Genomic DNA, 24888 nt, shown 5'->3' with positions numbered 1-24888 from the left:
CTTCAATGTAATGAGGGAAAGAAGACTAAAGAGCTTCAAGCACAGGGTTCCAGGGAAGAAGGGATTCAAAACTAAACGAGAGAGGGTGGGAATGGGATAAGGGCTTGAAAGGACAGAGCAAGTTGTGAAGGGAGTGGCAGTGTCAAAGGTTTTTTTTAAAAAAAGAGACAGATAATATTTGATTGATTTGAATGGTGAGGGGATTTAGTGCCTAAATAATTAATACCAGCTAGCCACAGGACCAGGCAGGGAAGATGAACAGTGAGCAATGTTATGGGGATTGGACTGAGGAGTGGGGGACGTGTCTCATGGCCGAGATGACGAAGGCAAAAGGAAGGAAAGAAACAGATGAAGGTGAAAATTACTGAGAGTCTCCACAGCAATTTGCAGAATGAGAAGTTTTCTAATGACTCTGTAATAAATTCTGAGCCTCCATCACCGTTGCTGCTTTGGGTTCCAGTCTGTGTGCGTTGGTAGCTGATGAAGAGCTGGGTTGAGCTCCTGAGAGGTAAATCCATGACATAAACTTTAAGCAAGGTGCCTCAGCCACCTTTTGCCCGTTTACACGAATCCCATCGGCCCACATTAGGATTACACCCTCCCATGCTCTGCCCATCTCACAGAGCTGGTTAGAGCTTGCAAGACAACTCCCAAGCGGGATGGCTTATTTCTACATTCCCAGAGACAGAGATCCAAAACAAAACTGAGCTGGTGCTACACATCCTGAAGTCTGAGCAGCATCAAGCTGAAATGTTAACTCCATTTCCCTTTCCATAGTTGTACATCCTGCTGATTATTTTTGACTTCACTTCCTATTTCCAGCACCAGCAGTTTTAATTATTTTTTGGTTGACATCATTTGTGATGATTCTAACCAGGAGTCCAGCGGATTTTAGAGCGAGGGGTGGGTGGCATATAAAGAGGTGCGTTTTGGGACCCTGTTCCTTTCCGGTTAGCAGGACAACAAAAAACTGCCATTAATTGAGTGGGTAATTAGCTCATTCACAGCAGCCAATAAAAAGAAGTGAGGGACAAGCAGAGCAGCCCTATGGCAGGGGAATTGGAACACAAGCACAAAGAGATTGAGGGGTTGCTGGACAGAATTTGCAGGGAGATAGGTAACTGGGTGACAACAGAGGGGAACAGAGTAGGCAGTCTGTATAGAGCAATCCTGTGGCTATTCCCCTCAATAACCGATATATTGCTTTGGATCTTGTTGTTGGGGAGGAGGTGACTACCAGGGCAAATCTGCAGTGGCCATTTTTCTGGTACTGGGATTGACTCTGTGGCTCAAAAGGGAAGGGAGGAGAAGAGAAGAGGAGAGCAGTGGTGATAGGAGATTCAATAGTTAGTGGAAAAGACAGGAGATTCTGTGGGTGTGGAAGGGTGGTATGTTGCATCCCATGTGCCAGGGTCAGGGATGTCTCAGATGTCAGGGAGGATGGTAAGTAGATGGTACATGTTGGTACCAACAACTTAACTATCAAAAGGTGCTGATGAGCAAAGGAGTCAGAAAGGAAGCTAGACAGCAGGACCTGAAGGGTAGTAATCTCTGGATTGTTGCCCATGCTATTTGCCACTAAGAGTAAAAACAGGGTGATAGGGCAGATGAATGAGGCCGTATGTTGGTCGAGGTCAACCATGGATGTTGTGTCTTGCATGATATGCAAGCCAGGGCAGTACAATAAGGAGAGCAAGCTGCTGCCCGTATAGCAGGCTCCCCCTCTCCATACAGCTGATGAATCCAAAGGAATGGCAGAGATCAATATGGTTTGCACCAGAGGCTTTGCAGGAGTTGCCAGTCAGCATTGAACTCAATGTAGGACGGCCTTAGGGACTCCAGCTCCTGATTTTTACCTCAGGGTTTAGTCCCAAAACCTTCCCCATGAGTGGGTATACTGCAGAGGTTTCCTTCTCCAAATTATTTGCTAACCACAGCTGACAAGCCCCATCTGCCCAAAGCAGCTAGTTTTAAGACACCAGTAACCCACCTCTGCCCCTTCTCCTGTCGGTAGAAACAGTTCAGACGGGCTTAGTAGCTAAGCTACATGAGAAGGACAGGAGCTAGACTTGGTTGTCAGAAGCTATTTGAGATGCACGCCTGCACTCCATTGGGAGCATTTAATAGGTAGTGGAAGCTTTTCCCCAGCACCTCTGCTGGCTATGACAACTGTTACGGATTCAGCAACAATTAATATATAAGTGAGGTAGGGTTTTTATAACAAATAAAGCATTTATTAAACACTGAAAAACAATCCCCCAAAAAGTAAACAAATGACTAACGCAACCGGAAATTAGCTGCTGTGCGGCAGCTTAAACAGTTCTTAAAGGAATAAAGCAAAAACAGTTCTTCAAAGTAGTACTGCAAAAGTTCAAAATGCTTACAGTCCATTAAAGGAGAGACTTTTCAGATGATTTAAATTCTCTTTCACGTCGTGTTGTTGCGGTTCCCAGTCGAACTATACTTTTCCCGGAGAATTTACGAAGATGAAAATGAAACGGCTTAAAGGCACTGACCTTTCCTTGACAAAACTGTACCCAACCCTTTCTGCTATTATTTGCAGGGGTTACCACGGGCACAGCCAACGAATTCCTTCCGAATGAGGATCAAACAAGGTCGAACCTGCTTCACCGTCGAAATCGACTTTCCTTGATCTTTTAGCTCCCGAACTCTGATCTTCACTCTCCACTGATTTTTAACTGGCAGTATTATAAAGAAACTGCCAGCAATGACCTTTTAAACTTTAGGCATTAAATAAAACTCCACCTTTCAACCAATCTGCGTCGTAATATTAGACCACACAGTGGCATGGAGTCAAAATGGCAAATCCAGCCACGAACTGCCCCTCCTCACAGGGAGGGGTCCTCCTTTTCTACCCTGTAAAAAAACCCTGTCACATGACCTCTACTGGCGGGAAAATGACATCACTCCACCATCACAAGACCACTACCTTAAGTCCAGTATAGCTTCAACACCACCGTCACGTGAGAAGTACAAGATACCCACGGGTACGTAACACAACCTTAAGGAACCTCAGATGGTATGGCAGTATGACAGTTGATGTAAAGGTAGAGCCAATTTGCAGAGAATCTGAGGATGGATAGGCAGTGGAAGAGATTTCAATACAGTCAGCTGAGTAGATTCAAATGTATTTACTTTAATGAGAGAATTATTACGAACAAGGGTGATGAGGACAGAGTGTGAATCTGGACACGGAGTTCAGTGTTGTGGCTATTAAGGCACTTAACTGTGGCAAGGACAGGATTGGCAGCTTGATGCTCCAAAGGGGATAGATAAAAGGAGGGGAGTGACATTGTTAACCTGGGATACTATCACAGCAACAGAAAGAGAGGACATCATGGAGGGAAATGTCTATTGTGTGGGAGGGAGTCAGAAGCCGTAGGGGAGCAATCACTCCATTGGGAGTATTCTATAGACCCCCCCCCTCCCCAGTAGCAATACAGTAAAGACACTGAAAAGCAGATAAGTAGACAGATTGTGGGAAGGTGCAATAAAATGTAGGTTGTTGTCATGGATGACTAAAACTTTCCCAATATTGACTGGCACCTCCTTAGGATTATATGGAGCAGAATCTGTTCGGTACGTCCAGGAAGGATTCCTGACACAGTATGTGGAGAGGCTGACTAGAGGAGAGACCATCCTGGATCTAGTACTAGTAATGAACCTGATCAGGGGACAGATCTCTTGGTGGAAGAGTATTCCAGACATAGTTCTTTAACTCCCTGACCTTTAGCATAGTCATGGACAAAGTTAGGAGCAGATGGTATGGGAAAATATTTAACTGGGAAGGGCTAATTACCGTATAGTATTAGGCAGGATCCTGAGAGTGTAAAATGGGAGCAGACGTTCTCAGGAAAATGTACAGTGGAAATGTGGAGCTTGTTTAGGGGGCACTTGCATGGAGTTTTGGGTAGGTTTGTCCCACTGAGACAAGGAAAAGCTGGTAGGTTAAAGGAAGAACTGGAAGGAGGTTTGCTATTCCTGAAATCTCAGTCCTGATGCAGGGTATCAACCCAAAATATCAACCACCCCTTTCCTTCCACAGATGCTGCTCAGCCTGCTGAGATCTGCCAGCAGTTTTTTGCGACTGTTCTGGAGTCCCTTGCCCATGACTAGAGTAGCATAAATTTGTCCCGGAACCATCACAGAGCATTAGGCTTTCAATAACAGGGACTGCTGTGTCTCAGTATAGCATAGCAGAGTTTCAAAGTAGTATAATAGATAGAGTGGACAGCCAGTGCCACTTTCCCAGGGCACCACTGCTCAATACAAGAGGACATGGCTTTAAGGTAAGGGGAGGGAAGTTCAAGGGGGATATTAGAGGAAGGTTTTTTACTCAGAGAGTGGTTGGTGCGTGGAATGCACTGCCTGAGTCCGTGGTGGAGGCAGATACACTAGTGAAATTTAAGAGACTACTAGACAGGTATATGGAGGAATTTAAGGTGGAGGGTTATATGGGAGGCAGGGTTTAAGGGTTGGCACAACATTGTGGGCCGAAGGGACTGTACTGTGCTGTATTGTTCTATGTTCTATGTAATTTTGTTATTGGTCTTCACTAACGAAGCTGGCAGATTTCTAGTGAGGGAACTAAAATGAGCAGATGCACTGGGAAACATCTGAGCAGGTTTCACACTGTAAGGTACCTCCCGACAATTAGTCCTGGCGCGTGTGATGGGCAAGCAGGGGCAGCTTAGCCACAGTCAATGGTAAAACCCTAGTGGGTATTTGATGAACAGAGTGGGATGGTGTTCAAGTCCATGGATCCTTGAAAGTAGCAGCTCAGAAGAAAAGGGAGCATATGAGATGCTCTTGGTCATTGGTCACCACCTTGATTAGCCATGGCAGAGGATATAACATCTGGGGTGCCGTATTCCAATTTTGTAAAATGTTGGCTAAGCTACATCTAGAATATTGTGTGTAATTCTGGTTGCCATGTTATAGGAAGGATGCAGTTGCACTGGAGTAGGTGCAGAGGGGCTTCATCAGGATTTTGCCAAGGTTGAAGCCCTTCAGTTATAAGGAGAAAATGGACAGGCTAGGCTTGCTTTTGCTACAGAAGAGGAGACAGAGGGGTGATCTGAAAGGTCTATAAAATTATAGGCAGGATAGATACGGCAGATAGAAAACTTCTTTGCCTTCTTGCCTTGGAGGACCCCATCACTGGAAAAGGTTTGAAGTGAGAGACTTTAAATGTTTAAGGTTTATAGGAGATCAGAGAGAGAGTTTTTTTCCCCCTCAAAAGGTGAGGTGGGCTGTGGTTGGAATCTGGAATACACTGCCTAAAGAGGTGGTGGAGCAGATACACAAACAACACTGAAGTACCTGAATTATCAAGACATAGAAGGCTAAAGACCTAATGTGTGTATGTTAGATTATCATAAACACAAGCGATCCTGCATATCCAGACAGCACACACAAAATGCTGAAGAAACTCAACAGGTCAGGCAGGATCAGCATAGAAAGGTGAAACAGGTTGCAAAGGTAATCAATATGATGGAATGAAATGCCTATCTTTGTGCTGTATGACTCTGGCTAATAACCTGAATACTTGGGCAGTGTGTGTAAGTTTGTGACACCTGAGTGATGTTTGCATGGTACAATTAGACAGTGGAATGAACAGGTGCACTTGTTTTAGTTCTCCCCGACTTTGCTTGCTTCACTTCATTGCTAGTATTTGCATATCCAGGACAAAAACTCAGGTATATATTATAAGTTGATGACCAGAGGTTAAAGATTGACTCTGTATAAAGTAAAACAAAAACTCTTTCATGATTTATACTATAGCTTGTACTATTCCTGTAGTTTGCCGGGTGGGGGAAAAGGTTGATCCTAGCATCCTTCCTCTCTAATGTCTTTATCATATTCCTTAATTCCAAGGCTCCAAATCCCCCTATTCCATTTTGCTATTGCTTCTAAAAGTGAAGTTAAAAACGAAACAACAGCTGCCAGAATTCTAAACCGAAAACTCAAAATTTTGGAAATACTAAGCATATCAGGCAGCAGCTGTTGAAAGAGAATCAGTTCAAGTTTTAGATCTGAGAACATTCCCTTTTCTTTCTTAAAGTGAAGTGTACTAATAATTGCGGAATTACAGCCAGCTTGTGGCCATTGGCCACAAAATACATTAAGGAATTCAGAAGAAATTTCTTCACCTCAAGAGTGTTGAGAATGTGGAACTCTCGGTCCTTTGAAGATAAAATTATAGTAATTGGGGAAAGTGAAAATAAATATCAAAATTATTTTGAACTCCATGGAGCATGTGGGGATCCTCCGATATCCAGGCAATCTTTCTTCTCTTTTCTTTCTTTTTTTTTCTTTTTCTTTAGATAAGGGTTAAGGGGGGAGGGTTAATATCACTTTTCTTATCATTTCATTATTACATTTATTCTTGTAATTTCTAAAATTCAATAAATAAATAATATTTAAAAAAAAAGAGAATGTGGAACTCTCCACTGACACAGAATGGCTAGGACGTATTGAAAAGAAGACCAGATGAGGGAGGAAAGTAGAGAGAGTTATGCTGATAGGGTTAGTGAAGAAGGACAGGAGGAGGCTTGAGATGGTACATAAATGTTGGCCTGAATGAGTTGGTCCAAAAGGCATGACAACTCTGCAATTCTGGAATCTAACAAGAGTTTGACGAGGCAGAGTCAGACTTGGGGAGGCCCCACATGAACCACCTGGGGACACTGCTCACACTGACTTCAATGGAGGAGTAACCTACTGCAAGGTACCAAGCAAAAGCAAATACAGTGGTCAGGGAACATGTATGAACAGTCAACATTACTGGTGGAGACCCTTCATTTAGACTGGCAGTAAAGGTGAAGGGTGTTGGGCTGAAATGACTGGCTGGATGGCTGCCTGCTCCCTGTCACAAGCACATTTAATATTTAATTTGGGACAGAGGAATTGTGCAAGGTATACAGGCTCAATGCTGTCCACAAGTTTTGGACCAAGAGACACCGGGGTAAATGCTGTGCCAGGAGTTATCTGCGCACAGTAGAGCTATTCAGATCAAAATAGGCCGGATAGACATCCTTGCAAAGAGTTATGCAATATTTCTGAATTGGATTATTTCTAATTGAATACAATTTACTGAATGAAGAACTTTGTATTGTGTAATCAAAATTTCTGAATGCTTAATAAATGAATGAGCCTGTCAATATTGATGGCCACAAGATTAATGAATTCTAATCCCACTGGAACTCATAAGAACTAACAGTCTGAGAGCACCAGGTTCTGTTGCTGGGCATATGGTCACCAGGCAAGCCTGTGTCATAGTCAGATGCCTACTGCATCACAGAGCTAAGCACAGAAATGGAACATATCACATGTTCTGTTGTTGGATACAGTGGAGCTTCACTTGAGTACTGAAAGTGTTAGATTTGGGATGCTTTTGAAGATGCCTGTCTTGTACTCTGACTCTGATGAGTATGACATCATTACTGTTCTAGGAAAGGGAACATTCGGAGAGGTGACAAAATGTTGGAAAAGGGCCTCCAGCCAATATGTGGCCATAAAGATATTACAAAACTATAATTTCCGGAAAGGGGTCATCAAGTGCGAGCTTAAAATACTGAGGATGTTGGAATCTGTAGATTCAAACAAGTTCTGTATTGTTCAATTCATTGAGTCGTTCAGTGATGATACCAAGCTTTACCTTGTGTTTGAACTTCTGGAGCAAAGTCTGTATGAGTATCAGAAGGAAAATGGCTTTGTTCCACTACCAATCAAGCACATTCGCTCCATCACAAAGCAGGTGCTGATTGCTCTCCAGAAGCTGAAGGAGCTGTCTATTGTCCACACAGACATCAAACCTGAAAATATCATGCTCGTTGAAAAGGCCCAATTTCCATTCAAAATAAAGCTGATTGATTTTGGTTCTGCTTGCTTATTGCCTGATATTCAGCAGATTAAAGGTAAGTGTTCATTTTCATTTTTTCTGTTGTAGAATTAACTACTACTAACTCTAATTCTGTCAGGGCCAATTAGAACGGAAGCAATGAAATTGTTTCTTCTAACTGTGGCTGGTCTGGCTTGAAGGATTTCACTAAACCTGGGAAAAGCCTTTGCTACTTCATTGTGGAGAAATTTCTTTACCTGGAAGGGTGGTGAATCTATAGGATTCTTTACAACAAAAGACAACAGAACCTAAGTTATTGAATGCAGTTCAGGAAGTAAGTGAATTTCTTGGTGGAAAACTTGTTGGAACTTGAGATAGTCTGAATTTGGTACTGAGACAGAGGATCAGCTGCAGTATTTTGAATTGTAGAGTAGGCCCATGGGCTTAAATGAACTACTTTTGCCCTTTTCTCTATACCATGGTTGGTAGTCAGAAATTAATTAGTTTAAATAACAATCTCTATTGATCCAAACCAACTAACCTTTCATAATTTCTTAATCTTGTTTCCTGTATACTTCATAACATAGCTTTAGCAGTATGTGCTGGCAAATTCATTGGGAGAAATTCAACTAGGAACTTGTGGTCTATGATTTCAAAGGAACCATGCAATGTTCTATGATCAAACATAACAGGTCTCAAGTTTCATTAGGTTTAGATGAGGTACTTAAACAAGTCTAACAATAAAATTAGCAATATTCTCAATTAAATTTATAAAACAGGGGCTTTAATAAAAGTTTCCCCTTAATGAAAAGCTCAAGAGCCATAGCCCTAGGGTCAATGGTGATTTAGGACTAAGATGAACTTCATTGTGCTGTGATTCTTTGTAGCTCATCTACAAGTCAAACAAACTCAACCTCTTGCTCTTAACAATTTCTATACAATAGGACCATAGGACATTACAGCTCAGAAACAGGCCTTTTGGCCCTTCTTGGCTGTGCTGAACCATTTTTCTGCCCAGTCCCACTGACCTACACCTACCCCTCCCACTTTCTCTGTTCTAAACTGTCTGACGTAAGCATCTTCCATTTTGTACATTTCAGCAAGATCACTTCTCATTCACTTAATTTCCAGAGGATGATGTTTATTTTACTCAGTCATACTTCATAGGACTGACAGGAATCAATCTAATGAACTCTGATTAGACTGCAGCATTTCTAAAGTAGACTGACCCTTACCTAGGTAAGGAGATTCAACCTGTGCCCAGTATTCAAGGTGTAGTCTCACCAAGTGTCTTGTGTAACTTACACTGTAGCTAAAATTCCTTACTCATTTATTCCAACCCTTTCAATAAATGACATCACAGCATTTAGTTTATAAGTCAGCATATTTTATTACACAGAACATTAAATGGTACAGCATAGGAACAGGGCCTATAGCCCATGATGACCGTGCTAAACACGACACCAAATTAAATTAATTCTCTGCATATGCATGATCCACATCCCTCTATTCCCTGAATAGGGTTAATAATTCAGAAAGTAAAAGCACTATGAAGACAAGATTACAGATTTGAGGAAGGATCATTTCAAGCTAAGAAAAGAAATTGGAAAAATAAAATCAGAAAAAAATTGACAAACAGTTCACAAGAATCAATTAAACATTTATGAAACACCGTGAATGAATGAGGATATGATAAAAAGACAGAGACTAAAGAAGACATCACACAAAGGATGCAGATGGGAACTAGGATTTTAATTAGCAAAACTCCAAAGGGATTTAGGGAAGTAGTCATATGCACATTATTGGAAAAGTTAAAGTTGCAAAAGGACTAGTAAATAAAATGGTAGAACTAGGAAACAAATACTTTACATCAGTGTGTACCAGGCAGACAACAGCTGGACAGATTGTCAGAAGTTAAGATTACACAGTAGTAGACTTCATTAACTGAAAAGAGTAAAGAAACATTAAATAACATAACCATACACAAAGGAATGACCCTGATCCAAGTATATTACATATTAACATGATCCAAGGAGCATCACTCAGTGTGATGTGACAGGAATTTCCTTTTGGGGATGGGAGGAATCTAGAACTAGAGGCCATTATTTAAAAATAACTTAAACTTCCTCACAAAAGGAAACTTCCTCTCACATCATACTGTCTCAACCCCCAGGATCTAAAATGTTGCAATCAAGTCTTCTCTCACTCTTCTAAGCTCCAGTGGATGACAAGCCTGTCAAACCTTTCCTTTAAGACAAATGCCTATTCAAGGACTGGCCTAATAAACCTTCTAATTGCTCTGCAATGTCTTAACATCCTCCCTTAAATATGAAGACGAATCCTGTCTCTAAAGAGGTCTCTAACTAATACCTGATCTACTGAAGCATAATCTCCATACTTTTGATTTTAAGTCCACTAGCAACAAATCAACATAATGCTGGCCTTCCTAATTACTTGTAAGTCTTGCATACCGGGCTTTTGTGAATTATATACAAGAACTCTGAAATTCTGCAGGAAACCAATGTTTACTAGTTTGATCATCTTAAAAATATCAACAATTTCTCATTGGGTATTCTACAGTTTTGAATATCTGGTAATTCAGTCTTCTGCAATCCCATGAGGTGGTTACATCTGTAAAATGCTGCCTTCACTCGCATCTCCTCCTTTTCCCACATATGTCTGCACTCAGGCCATTTTCCCGCCATTGTGATAGTGATAGAGTCCCTCTTGTCCACCCCTTCAGCCTCTGCATCCAGCATGTTATCTCCTGCAAAAGCGACCCGAGCACTAAACATATCTTTATCTTACCCCCGTCTTCCACTCCCCACAGGGATTGCTCCCTCTGTGATTCCCTTTTCCATTCTTCCCTTGATGCACCATCAATAACTCACTCTGAGACGTAAAAGCGAGATATCGGCTTTTATTGACTGGAAGAAGGAACGAGCAGTGAGTGACCACCATACTACATCCTGGAGACTGAGAGGCCGGGCTCAGACCTCCATCACCTTTATACAGGGGTCTGTGGGAGGAGCCACAGGAGCAGTCATCAGGGGGCGTGTCCAGACAGGTATATGTAGTTCACCACATCCCTGCCCACTAATCTCCCTCTTGCAAGCAGCCTAAGTGCTACATCTGCCCATGCACCTCTTGCCTCACCTCCATTTGAGGCCCAAAACAGTCCTTCCAAGTGAGGAAACTCTTCACCTGTAAATCTACTGGGGCTGCCTATTGTGTCTGGTGCTCCCACTGGAGCCTCCTCTACATCGGTGAGGCCCGCTGGAAATTGGGGGACTGCTTCATCAAGCACCCCTGCACCATTCCCATTCCAGCCTGTTGATCAATGAACTCCTCCTGTGCCAAGATGAGGCCACCCTCAGGGTGGAGGAGCAACACCTTATATTTTGTCTGGAGTACCCTCCAATCTGATGGTATGAATATTGATTTCTCCTTCCAGTGAACAAAACTCCCCTCCTTCCCCCCCGCCCCACTTCCTCTGTGTTTCCCACTCTGACCTTTCACTTCTCACCTGCCTATTACTTCCCTCTTGTCCTCACCCAATTCCCCTTTTCCTATTGTCCACTCTCTTCTCCTATCAGATTGTTTCTTCTCCAGTCTTTGACCTTCCTCACCCACCTAGTTTCACCTATCACCTTCCAGCTAGCCTCTTTTCCCCACCACCCCACCCCAGTCCTGAAGAAAGATCTCAGCCCAAAGCATCAACTGTTCACTCTTTCCATTGATGCTGCCTGAGCTGCCGAGTTCCTCCAGCATTTTGAGTGTGTTGGTCTGGATTTCCAGCAGCTGCAGATTTTCTCATGTAGGTGGCTACATCTGAATGATTTTTCTCAATGGTGTCTATATGTGTGAGTTTGGACTGAAGTATATTTGGCATGAGAACCTTAATATTAATTAGTTTTCCTACTGCCTGTGTAGTGATTGAATATACAAAAATGGATAGAAGCCCAACAATTAAATCAAAAAGCTTCATTTTGTTAAATGTCCCAATTGTCTATACTGAAATTCCTTTCAAAGTTGTACTAACAATGTGAGTAGAGGGATGGGAATCATAACTTTTCATCAATACAAAAAAATACGGCACAGAGAACAGTATGGGGTTGTTGCAGTGACCTATGTAAACCTACTCCACAGTCCATCTAACCTTTCCTTTCTACACAGCCATTAACCCTTCATCTTTTTTACATCCATGTGTCTTTCTATGAGTTTCTCAAAATGTCATGTTAGATTGCCTTCTACCTTCACCCCTGACAGTCCATTGCAGGCACCAACCATTCTGTGTTTTAAAAAAAACTCCAATCTCCGACAGCTCCCAGAAACTTTCCTTAACTCACCTACAGCGGATGTCCTCTTGCATTGGCCACTGCAGCCCTGGGAAAAGATGATGGCTGTCCATTCTATCTATGCCCCTTATAATCTATCAAGTTGCTTCTCATCCTTCTTTGCTCCAAAGAAAAAAGTCTTAGCTTATTCAATCTTTCCTCATAAAATATGTTCTCTAATCCAGGCAGCATCCTGGAAATAACTCCTCTGCACCCTCTCTAAAGCTTCCACAACCTTCCTACAATACGGTGACCAGAATTGAAGACAATACTCTTAAGTGTAGTCTAATCAGAGATTTATAGAGCTGCAAGCTTATGTCATGGCTCTTGAACTCAATCCCATGGATAATGAAGGCCTTCTAAGCAACCGTGTCAACTTCCATAGCAACTTTGAAGGATCTATGGATTTGGAATCCAAGATCCTGTGTTCCTCTACACGGCTAAGAATCTTGCCGTTACTACGTACTCTGCCTTTATTCGATCTTCCAAAGTGATTCACTTCACACTTAACAGATTGAAATATATCTTCAAGTTCTCCACCAAGCTCTGCTCCTGTCTGTAACCCAATGTAACCTATGACAACCTTCTACAACACCACCAACCTTAATGTCATCTGTAAGCACATTAATCCAACCTCTACTTCCTCATCCAAGTTATTTATAACAATCATTAAGAGCAGAGATCTTAGAACAGATGCCTGCAGAAGACCACAAGTCACTGACCTCCGGGAAGACAATGCTCCATCAACTACTACCTGGATCTTATTCCTCATGACTTTCTGAATGAAACTATACCATGGGAAACCTTTTCAAATGGCTTACTAAACTGCATATACTGTACATCACAACCACAGTGCCATCTTCATCAATGTGCTTTGATACTTCCTTGAAAAACTCAATCAGGCTCAGGAGGCACAACCTACCCCTCACAAAGCCATGCTGACTATCCCTAATAACCACTGTGCCCCCTCCAAATGTTCTAACTTCTGTCCTAGGAATCCTCTTCATTAGTTTATCCACCACTGATGGAAAGCTCACTGCTTTATAATTCCCAGGATTAGGTTTCTTGAATAACAAAACAATATTTGCCATCCTCCAATCATCTGGTTCTGCTCCTGTGGCCAGTAAGGATGCAAAGGTCATCAACAATGCCCCAGTAATCTCTTCCTTGGTTTTCTGTAATAATCTAGGCTATATCCCAACCGGCTCCCGAGAGTTACTTATTCTAACATCTTTCAAAAGTTCCAAAACATCCTCTCTTTTATCCTCAACATTTTCCAACCATTTTATGCTGACCTCACATTCATCAAGGTCCTTCTCACTGGTGAACTGTAAAGCAAAGTATTCATTAAGGACCTCCTCTACCTCCTTCGACTCCAGACACATTTCCCTCTTTATCCCTGGACAGTCCTACTCTCAGTCTAGTCATCCTCCTAGTCTTCATTAGATCGTATCTGGAAATTCCAGTTGGTGGACGATTTCCCTCCACGCTGCTCTGATGTGTTGGGAAATCATGTTCGTGACAGGTTACAGCAGTGGTTTGCCTTTGCCTTCTGCAGGGTGAGATTAAAGAGATCACCACCTCTTGCGGTGGATGACCAGGACATCTACGTGCCTTGTCGTGCTCTTGGCGCTCCACCAACGCCTGCTGGCCTTTCTTGACCGTTGGACCATTAACTGGTCTCCTCCGCTCAATCTGCCAAGGCCGGACTTCACACGCTGGGACAGGCAGATCCCCCACCTCACCGAGGGTCGAAGACCCGTCGGCTCCCCTCACCTGGTTTGGCCCGTCTGCCAAGGCGGTTGACCGGGGTGTGTCTGCTGCGTGTGTTGCAGCTACTTGGAGCCACAGGTGAAAGCTGAGCGCCAGGTGGGGACTAAAGGTGGATGAGCTGCCTTGAAAAAGGGCATGGCAGGACCCCACATCCGAGGTGCTACCCCTCCCTAATCACCCCATACACCCCGGTCTTCATATGGAGCAGAAAACTTCAGGATTTTCCCTAATCCTACTTGCCAAGGCTTTCTCATGTCCCCATCTAGTGCTCATAAATTCCTTTTTAAGTTACTTGCAGGCTACCTAATAACCCTCCAGAGATCTATCCGATTTTTGCTTCCTTCTTCCTCTTGACCAAATGTTCCACCCCTCTTTTCAACCACGGTTCCTTCACCCTACCATCCTTTTTCTGTCTCAAGGGAAAACATTTATACAGAACCCCATGCAAGTTTTACCTAAACAGCTTCTACATTTCTGCTGTGCATTTCCCTGAAACACCTGTTCCCAGTGTATGCTTCAGGTTTCTGCCCAATACCATTGTAATTAGCCTTCCCTAACTAGATACTTTCCCATACTGTCTGTCCTCGTCCTTGCTCATGGCTATAGAAACATAGAAACATAAAACACCTACAGCACAATACAGGCCCTTTGCCAAACATATACTTACTTTAGAAATTACCTAGGATTATGCATAGCCTTCTATTTCTCTAAACTTCATGTACCTATCCAGGAGTTTCTTAAAAGACCCTATCGTATCTGCCTCCACCACTGTTGCTGGCAGCCCATTCCACGCACTCACTATTCCCTGCATAAAAAAACTTACCCCTGACATCTCCTCTGTACCTACTTCCAAGCCCTGGGAAAAAGCCTCTGACTATCCACATGATCAATGCCTCTCATCATTTTATACACCTCTATCAGGTCACCTCTCATCCTCCGTCACTCCAAGGACATAAGGCCAAGTTCGCACAATCTATTCTCATAAGGCATGTTCCCCAATCCAGGCAACATCCTTGTAAATCTCCTCTGCACCCTTTCTATGGTTTCCACATCCTTCCTGCAGTGAGGCGACCAGAACTGAGCACAGTACTCCAAGTGGGGTTGGACCAGGGTCCTATATAGCTGCAACATTACCTCTCGGCTTCTAAATTCAATTCCACAATTGATGAAGGCCAATACACCATATGCCTTCTTAACCACAGAGTCAACCAGCACAGCAGCTTTGAGCGTCTTATGGACTCGGACCCCAAGATCTCTCTAATGCTCCACACTGCCAAGAGACTTACCATTAATACTATATTCTGCCATCATATTTGACCTACCAAAATGAACCACTTCACACTTATCTGGGTTGAACTCCATCTGCCACTTCTCAGTCCAGTTTTGCATCCTATCAATGTCCTGCTGTAACCTTGACAGCCCTCCATACTATCCACAACACCCCCAACCTTTGTGTCGTCAGCAAATTTACTAACACATCCCTCCACTTCTTCATCCAGGTCATTTATAAAAATCACAAAGAGAAGGGGTCCCAGAACAGATCCCTGAAGCACACCACTGGTCACCGACCTCCATGCAGAATATGACTCATCTACAACCACTCTTTGCCTTCTGTGAACAAGCCAATTCTGGATCCACAAAGCAATGTCCCCTTGGATCCCATGCCTCCTTACTTTCTCAATAAGCCTTGCATGGGGTACCTTGTCAAATGCCTTGCTGAAATCTATATACACTACATCTACTGCTCTTCCTTCATCAATGTGTTTAGTCACATCCTCAAAAAATTCAGTCAGACTTGTGAGGCACAACCTGCCTTTGACAAAGCCATGCTGACTATTCCTAATCATATTATGCCTCACCAAATGTTCATAAATCCTGCCTCTCAGGATCTTCTCCATCAACTTACCATTCAGTCAAGTAAGAAGTAAGAACCTCTCCCACCCCTAGTGATGATGCAAAGATCATTGCCAGAGGCTCAGCAATCTCCTCCCTCACCTCCCACAGTAGCCTGGGGTACATCTTGTCTAGTTCTGGAGACTTAACCAACTTGATGCTTTCCAAAAGCTCCAGCACATCCTCTTCCTTAATGTCAAAATGCTCAAGCTTTGCAATCCACTGTAAGTCATCCCTACAATCACAAAGATCCTTTTCCGTAGTGAATACTGAAGCAAAGTATTCGTTAAGTACCTCTGCTATCTCCTCCGGTTCCATACAGACTTTTCCACTGTCACACTTGATTGGCCCTATTCTCTCATGCTTTATCCTCTTGCTCTTCACATACTTGTAGAATGCCTTGAGGGTTTTCCTTCATCCTGTCCACCAAGGCCTTCTCATGGCCCCTTCTGGCACTCTTAATTTCATTCCTAAACTCCTTCCTGCTAGCATTATAATCTTCTAGATCTCTATCATTACCTAGTTTATTGAACATTTCATAAGCATTACCTAGTTTTATGTTTCACCAACTTCCAAGTGCCCTCCTACTGAGTAGTCTGTTACCTGAGCGGATTCATTGGTAGTACTAAATCCAGCATGGCCTCTCCTGAAGTCCACATATTGTGTCAAAAATCCTTTCTGGACACACTTACCGAATTCTGTCCCATCTAAACTTGATACATTAAGGAAGTGCAAACCAAGAATAGAGAAGTTGAAGTCACCCACATTTTTGCAACTTTTCAAAATCTTTATACTTATTTGCTCTTCAGTGTCCCAGTTACTATAATCTTGTCATACACAATACTTGGCTATCTCTATAGGGATTAGGCCATCTGTTACCAAAATTACCTATTTGTCTGTCTTCCAGCTTTTAAGACAATGGAGAAAACTGTCATCTCTGCCATCCCTGAGATGCAGATAACAACTGGAAATTTTGGCCACTGATTGAAGATTGTTTGTTCTTTAGAGTTTCTTTCCTGTTATGATACTATAGACACTGTGCTACCTTCACTGTTCCAAAGAATGGGTGTGCCAATATTATTGCTGTATTATGATAACCACCAGTGTTATCAAAATACTAGATTGGGAATCCATGAATAAAATATCCAAGATATTGTGACATTAGCAACAATGCCCAACATTCTGTAGTTATCAGATGGCTTACATATTTAAAGTATTCTATTTAGTAAGCAATACTTGATTAGCAACATATTTATTTCTGTACTAACTTGATAGATTTTATTCATTTTTACTTTTGTTCAAAGGATCTTTTTCTTAAAATACAGGGCCATACATCCAATCTAGATTTTACCGAGCGCCCGAGATCTTACTTGGCTTGCCCTTCTTTGAAAAATTGGACATGTGGTCTCTTGGCTGTGTGATGGCAGAACTTCACCTTGGTTGGCCCATCTATCCTGGTACCAATGAGTATGACCAGATCAGGTATATTGTTGAAACACAAGGGCTACCGAGTGATCAAATTTTGGAAGTGGCCAGCAAAACCCACCATTTCTTTAAAAAAGCTCGTCAGTTTAATTCGACATATAAATGGAGGCTCAAATCAATAGACGAATATCAAGCAGAGACAATGGTGCATCCTCTGGAGACCAGAACAAGAAGTCTGAGTTCACTTGACCAGCTAGCAACCATCAATCCCAAAACTGTATTTCCGGATAAGGATTTGAAAGCTGAACTGTTTGACCAGTATATGATGGTGGCTCTCATAAAGAAAATACTCATTTTCGATCCAAGGCAGCGCTGTACTGCCAGTGCAGCTTTAAAACACCCATTTATCACAATGCAGAAGCTCAAATCAGAATACAAAAATACAAAATACTACAAGCTATCGGCACAGGCCCTCCATATAGCTTTAGATCCCTGTAAGAAAGCTGAAGGTCACTTTCATTGCTGTCAAAGCTTCATAACGAGTTGCTATTTAAATAATCAACATTATGAAACAGTTCACACACACCAGAAGCCTCAAGCCATTAAACAATCAATGGAAGATGATTTGGATCATTCAGTTATGGATGAATTTGAAAAAGAGGTTAGTTCTCAACTGTATTGAATTTCAGCATTTTATGAAAAAATAAATGTAATTCACATCGGATTTTTTTGTGAGGGTGTATCGGGGGAGAAAAGAACAATTATCACTTCAGATCAATGAACCTTCATCAGAACAATTCCTCTCTCCACTGATAAGGCCATAAGACATAGGAGCAGAATTAGGCCATCTGGCCCATCGAGTCTGCTTCGCCATTCGAACATGGCTGATCCTTTTTCCTGTCTCCTCCTCAATGGATTTCATCAAGGCATTTGATAAGCTACCCCATGCAAGGCTTATTGAGAAAGTAAAGAGGCATTGGATACAAGGGCACATTGCTTTGTGGATCCAGAACTGGCTTGCCCACAGCAGGCAAAGAGTGGTTGTAGATGGGTCATATTCTGCATGGAGGTCTGTCACCAGTGGTGTGCCTCGGGGATCTGTTCTGGGACCCCTACTCTTTGTGATTTTTATAAATGACCTGGATGAGGAAGTGGAGGGATGGGTTAGTAAGTTTGCTGATGACACAAAGGTTGGGGGTGTTGTGGATAGTGTGGAGGGCTGTCAGAGGTTACAGCGGGACACTGATAGGATGCAAAACTGGACTGAGAAGTGGCAGATGGAGTTCAACCCAGATAAGTGTGAAGTGGTTCATTTTGGTAGGTCAAATATGATGGCAGAATATAGTATTAACGGTAAGACTCTTGGCAGTGTGGAGGATCAGAGGGATCTTGGGGTCTGAGTCCATAGGATGCTCAAAGCAGCTGTGCAGGTTGACTCTGTGGTTAAGAAGGCATATGGTGTAGTGGCCTTCATCAATCATGGAATTGAATTTAGGAGCTGAGAGGTAATGTTGCAGCTATATAGGACCCTGGTCAGACCCCACTTGGAGTACTGTGCTCAGTTCTGGTCACCTCACTACAGGAAGGATATGGAAGCCATAGAAAGGATGCAGACGGAGATTTACAAGGATGTTGCCTGGATTGGGGAGCATGCCTTATGAGAATAGGTTGAGTGAACTTGGCCTTTTCTCCTTGGAGCGAAGGAGGATGAGAGGTGACCTGATAGAGGTGTACAAGATGATGAGAGGCATTGATCGTGTGGATAGTCAGAGGCTTTTTCCCAGGGCTGAAATGGTTGCCACAAGAGGACACAGGTTGACGGTCCTGGGGAGTAGGTACAGAAGAGATGTCAGGGGTAAGTTTTTCACTCAGAGAGTGGTGAGTGCATGGAATGGGCTGCTGGCAACAGCGGTGGAGGCGGATATGATAGAGACTTTTAAGAGGCTTTTAGATAGGTATATGGAGCTTAGTAAAATAGAGGGCTATAGGTAAGCCTAGTAATCTCTAAGGTAGGGATGTGTTCTACACAACTTCGTGGTCTGAAGGCTCTGTATTGTGCTGTAGGTTTTCTAAGTTTCTATGTAACCCCAGTTCCCGACCTTCTTTCCGTAACCTTTGATGCCAAGTCCAATCAAGAACCTATCAATCTCTGCCTTAAATACACCCAAAGACCAGGCCAAAACAGCTGCATGTGGCAACAAATTCCACAAATTCACCACCCTTTGGCTAAAGAAATCTCTTCATATCTCTGTTTTGAAAGGGCACCCCTCTATCCTGAGGCTGTGCCCTCTATTCCTAGACTCTCCCACCACGGGAAGATGCAGCCCAACCTGCTGAGTATTTTGGACATTTTCAGTATTTTGCAAGATAGCAGTGTCAATATAATAGACTGGTGTATATGTGTATCAGTGTCATGTCTGGGCAACATATCCAAAGTTCACTGTTCCCATTCAAACCACAAAACTCTGGGATTGCCTCTGATCAATCACTAACATAACCTGAAATCAAGTTTCCCACTGTAGAGTCTGCATGTCAGGGTCGTACACAATATCTTAAAACCTGCTAGCTTTCAGGGGTCAAACACGAGGAAATCTGCAGATGCTGGAAATTCAAACAACACACACAAAATGCTGGTGGAACACAGCAGGCCAGGCAGCATCTATAGGGAGAAGCACTGTCGACATTTCGGGCCGAGACCCTTCGTTGGGACTAACTGAAAGGAAAGATAGTAAGAGATTTGAAAGTAGTGGGGGGAGGGGGAAATCCGAAATGATAGGAGAAGACCAGAGGGGGTGGGATGAAGCTAAGAGCTGGAAAGGTGATTGGCGAAAGTGATACAGAGCTGGAGAAGGGAAAGGATCATGGGACGGGAGGCCTAGGGAGAAAGAAAGGGGGAGGGGGGGAAGCACCAGAGGAAGATGGAGAACAGGCAGGGTGTTGGGCAGAAAGAGAGAAAAAAAACAAACAACTAAATATGTCAGGGACGGGGTAAGAAGGGGAGGAAGGGCGTTAACGGAAGTTAGAGAAATCAATGTTCATGCCATCAGGTTGGAGGCCACCCAGCCAGTATATAAGGTGTTGTTCCTACAACCTGAGTGTGGATTCATCTTGACAGTAGAGGAGGCCATGGATAGACATATCAGAATGGGAATGGGACGTGGAATTAAAATGTGTGGCCTCTGGGAGATCCTGCTTTCTCTGGTGGATCGAGCGTAGGTGTTCAGCGAAACGGTCTCCCAGTCTGCGTCGGGTCTCACCAATATATAAAAGGCCACACCAGGAGCACCGGACGCAGTATACCACACCAGCCGACTCACAGTTGAAGTGGCACCTCACCTGGAAGGACTGTCAGGGGCCCTGAATGGTGGTGAAGGAGGAAGTGTAAGAGCAGGTGTAGCACTTGTTCCACTTGCAAGGATAAGTGCCAGGAGGGAGATCGGTGGGAAGGGATGGGGGGGACAAGTGGACAAGGGAGTTGTGTAGGGAGCGATCCCTGTGGAAAACAGAAAGGGGGGGAGGGAAAGATGTGTTTGGCAGTGGGATCCTGTTGGAGGTGGCGGAAGTTACAGAGAATTATACGTTGGACCTGGAGGCTGGTGGGGTGGTAGGTGAGGACAAGGGGAACCCTATCCCAAGTGGGGTGGTGGGCGTATGGGGTGAGGGCAGATGTGCGGGAAATGGGAGAGATGCGCTTGAGAGCAGAGTTGATGGTGGAAGAAGGGAAGCCCCTTTGTTTAAAAAAGGAAGACATCTCCTTCGTCCTGGAATGAAAAGCCTCATCCTGAGAGCAGATGCGGCAGAGACGGAGGAATTGTGAGAAGGGGATAGCATTTTTGCAAGAGACAGGGTGGGAAGAGGAATAGTCCAGGTAGCTGTGAGAGTCTGTAGGCTTATGGTAGATATCAGTAGATAAGCCGTCTCCAGAGATGGAGACAGAAAGATCAAGAAAGGGGAGGGAGGAGCTTTCAGAGGTGTCTGTTTTTATTGTTAAACAAGAGTAGCATCTAATTGACCCAGCAATGCAAATTCAAATTGCACCTTGACAGTTGTTGAATTTGATATTCAACAATTAAATTGGAGCCTGGTAACTGCGAGACAACTACTGTACTATTGCATGAACCAAACTGGTTCAATAATATCCTGCAGGAAACAAAATTCACCATCCTTTGTAGAATGAACTATGCATGACTTCAAGTCAACAATATGGTCAACACTGAACTGATTTCTCCATTCAGGGTGCAATAAAAAATGGACAATAATTGCAGGCCAGTGATGTCAATAAATAGTGAGCAAATATAGAAAGTGTCCTTGTTGGCCCATAACCTCAAATTTTATACATTTGTTTTAACGCTCATTAAGAAAATTAGTTCTTGTTTGCCTTCCAATTTCAGCTGTACATTGCCATCAGCAAATTTATGTACAATTGCAAACTTTGTATATTCAGAACAATGTTGGGTCTACAAGTTGAAAATATATGACAGCCTCTTTCCCCACTAATCTCTGAACAACCTACTGTTGATTTCAAGATTTTTTTACTCACTTTTCATACTCTGTCCTGTCTCATGAAGTCCTGCTTTTGATGAGTAGAGGGGAAAGAAAAGATCTTTGTTACTATCTTCCTTGAAGATCCCTATGAAGCCCAGCAAGTCTTTGTTCAGGCTGATTGGTCTGTAACCAAGCACGCATATGCCCAGTTTTGCAATCCATACCCTGCCTCTTTATATCCTGTACAAAGTGAAACTCCAAGAAGTCATGGCAGTGGCAGTGAACTTGGAAAGAAATGTTTCCTGAGCCAAGAGTAACTACATTTGTTCTCACTCCATTGGGAATATTATGAATTACTAATTTTATACAATCCAGAAAAAGAAAAAGACAGGGAAATATCATCTTGTGAAAGAGTCAAATTCTGTTTCCCATGTTGAAAGTCAACTCAGATTCCAAATCAGATTTAATATGGCATATGTCATGAAATTGCCAGCTTGTGGCAGCAGTACAGAGCAATACACAAAAATATTATAAATTATAATAAGAAAGATGTAAGTAATTAAATTAAATGAGTAGAGCAAAAAATAGTGAGGTAGCGTTCATGAGTTGGTTCATTGTCCGTTCATAAATCTGATGGCAGAGAGGAAGAAGTTGTTCTGAAAACGTTGGGTGTGTGTCTTTAGGCTCCTGTGCCTCCTCCCTGATGGTAGCAATGCGAAGAGGCCGGTGTGATGGTGATACTTGATGATGGATGCCACCTTTTGGAGGCATTGCTTTTTGAAGATGTCCTTGATACTGGTGTCAGCCTCCAAGACAGAGATGACAGTGTTGCAGACGCTGCAGGGATTTGCTCAGGTGCAGTCTCATTCTCCCTTTCAAAGCGCGGATAAAAGGCATTGAGCTCATCTGGGAGTGAAACATCAAAGCCATTCATGATGCTAGATTTCACCTGTGAACCCTGCCAGAGCTTATGTGCATCCATTTCCATCCCTAACTTCAATGTGAATTATTTATTTGCTCTTCCAAGATCATTCCCGGACTTCTTGTACAGTTTTGGATCACCGGTCTTGAACAGCTCAGACTCAGCCTTCAGCAGAATGTGATGCTGTTGGCTGTTGGTTCATCCGTGACGTTTGATTTGGGAATGTCTGGTGTGTCCTCAAAGGCACACTCTCATCCACACAGGTTTTGACGAAAGTGGTGACAACTCCAGTGTATTCATTCAGATTTGAATATGAATCCCTGAATACTGTCCAGCCCACCGATTCAAAGCATTCCTCTACCTCCCTTCACCATACTTTCGAAAGTGGGCATCACTGGTAAATCTGAAATTTATTCCTTATCCCTAAATGCCCTTGGGGTGGGTGTTGGTAAGCCACATTTTTAAGCTGCTGCACTGCTTGTGATTGCGTTCCAGCAGTATTCTCAGACAAGGAGTTCCTGGATTAAAACTCAGTGATGACGGAGGACAGGCAGTATACTTCCAAAGAAACTCTCACAAAATGCTGGAGGAACTCAGCAGGCCAGGCAGTATACTTTCAAAGAAACTCTCACAAAATGCTGGAGGAACTCAGCAGGCCAGGCAGTATACTTCCAAGTCAGGATGCCATGCAACTGGGAGAGGAACCTGCAGAGGGTGGTGCAGTTATAGCTCCATCTTTGCTGCCCTGGTGGTAGAGATTGTGAGGGTTATGAGGCCCTGTAGGAGAAGCCTAAATTAATCACCGTTGCTCATTCTGTGAATAGTGCACCCTCCAATCGCTGGACACCTGCAGTTATACTAAGTGGCCATTTGGTTAGGTACAGCTGTACATCTGCTCGGTGATGCAAAAATCTAATCAGGCAATCACGTGGCAACAACTCAGTGCATAAGAGCATGCAGGCATGGCCAAGAGATTCAGTTGCTGTTTGGAGCATATATCGTAACGTTTGAAGAAATGTGATCTAAGTAACTTTGACTGTGGAAATGATTATTGGCACTGGATGAGATGGCTTGAGATCTCAGAAACTGCTGATCTTCTGGGATTTTCATGCACAGCGGTCTCTAGAGTTTACAGAGAAAAGTGCAAGAAAGAAAAAAAAAACATCCAGTGTGCAGCAGTTCTATGGGTGAGAACATTTAGTTCATGAGAGAGGTCAGAGGAAATGGCCAGACTGGTTAAAGCTGACAGGAAGGTGACAGCAACTCAAATAACCACCCGTTACAACAGTGATGTACAGAAGAGCATCTCTGAACACACAACTCGTCGAAGCTTGATGTAGATGCAACAGAAGATCATAAACATACACTCAATGGCCAATTTACTTGGTACGGGAGGTACCTAATAAAGTGGCTACTGAGTTTATATTGTACATTTCACAGCCTTAGGTTGCTCCAAGGTGATTGACAGACAAATTAAACAGCTCACATACGGTCATTGTTCTATATAAGAACTGAGTTTTTGAAATAAGGTATCGGTCAAAATATCAAATACGTCTGTTGGATAAGTAATGGAAGGGGGTTTGAATTGGTATAAAGGGTGGCTTCCACCTTATTGCTAGGAAAATCTAAAGATATTACTTTTAAGCAAGATAATACAAACAACTTTTAAATCGAAGCAAGAGGCTGAGAGTGAAGGAGTAAATGCATCTCGGAGAGAAGTCATTTTTTTTACATTGCTCGGGGAAAAGAGGCTAGACTGCGCAGGTGTGTGACGTAGAGTGCCAAAGGTTTAAAAAAAGAACACCATATACAGCGGGCAGCAGAGTGAGAGGGAGCAGAGTGGGACAGCTTTGGCTCAACAGGCTTCGGTGTGAACAGGCAGAGGTGAGGGTAGGTTCTGGTAAGTTTTGTTTTGTTCGTTTAGAGCAGAGAGAATGCCAGGCAGGATGTTAGAATACCCCTCTTGCAGGCTGTGGGAAGTCAGGGAGACCGGAGGTCTCCCTGACAACGACACCTGCAAGAAGTTCATCCAGCTGCAGCTCCTAACAAACTGCGTTAGGGAACTGGACCAGGAGCTGGATGACCTCCGGATCATTGGGGAGAATGAGAAGTTTATAGATAGTAGCTTCAGGGAGGTAGTTACACCAAAGGAGTGGTGCACGGGTAATTGGGTTACCGTCAGGCGAGGG

General features: G+C 43.2%; 2 protein-coding genes across 2 annotated transcripts in view; both read left to right on the top strand.

The window, feature by feature from the left end:
- n4bp3 (NEDD4 binding protein 3) overlaps nucleotides 1–24888 on the top strand; it is a 193050-nt gene that overhangs the window by 155200 nt on the left and 12962 nt on the right. The gene's annotated exons all lie outside the window — the stretch shown is intronic.
- On the top strand, nucleotides 7424–17974 carry LOC140739535 (homeodomain-interacting protein kinase 4-like). Its single transcript, XM_073067935.1, has 2 exons — nucleotides 7424–7940; nucleotides 17193–17974. Exons 1-2 carry the CDS (start codon nucleotides 7424–7426, stop codon nucleotides 17972–17974), a joined length of 1299 nt encoding a protein of 432 aa, XP_072924036.1.

This window comes from Hemitrygon akajei, chromosome 15, assembly GCF_048418815.1.
Source record: "Hemitrygon akajei chromosome 15, sHemAka1.3, whole genome shotgun sequence".
In the NCBI taxonomy this organism is placed as follows: domain Eukaryota; kingdom Metazoa; phylum Chordata; class Chondrichthyes; order Myliobatiformes; family Dasyatidae; genus Hemitrygon; species Hemitrygon akajei.
Note: the sequence above shows the minus strand (reverse complement) of the source record. Positions and strands in the feature narration are given on the sequence as shown.

Excerpts from the sequence above, each read along its gene's own strand:
- LOC140739535 (XM_073067935.1), top strand. The coding sequence starts at position 7,424 with ATGCCTGTCTTGTACTCTGACTCTGATGAGTATGACATCATTACTGTT. Across the intron at positions 7,941-17,192 it reads TGATATTCAGCAGATTAAAG|GGCCATACATCCAATCTAGA; the intron begins GTAAGTGTTCAT and ends CTTAAAATACAG.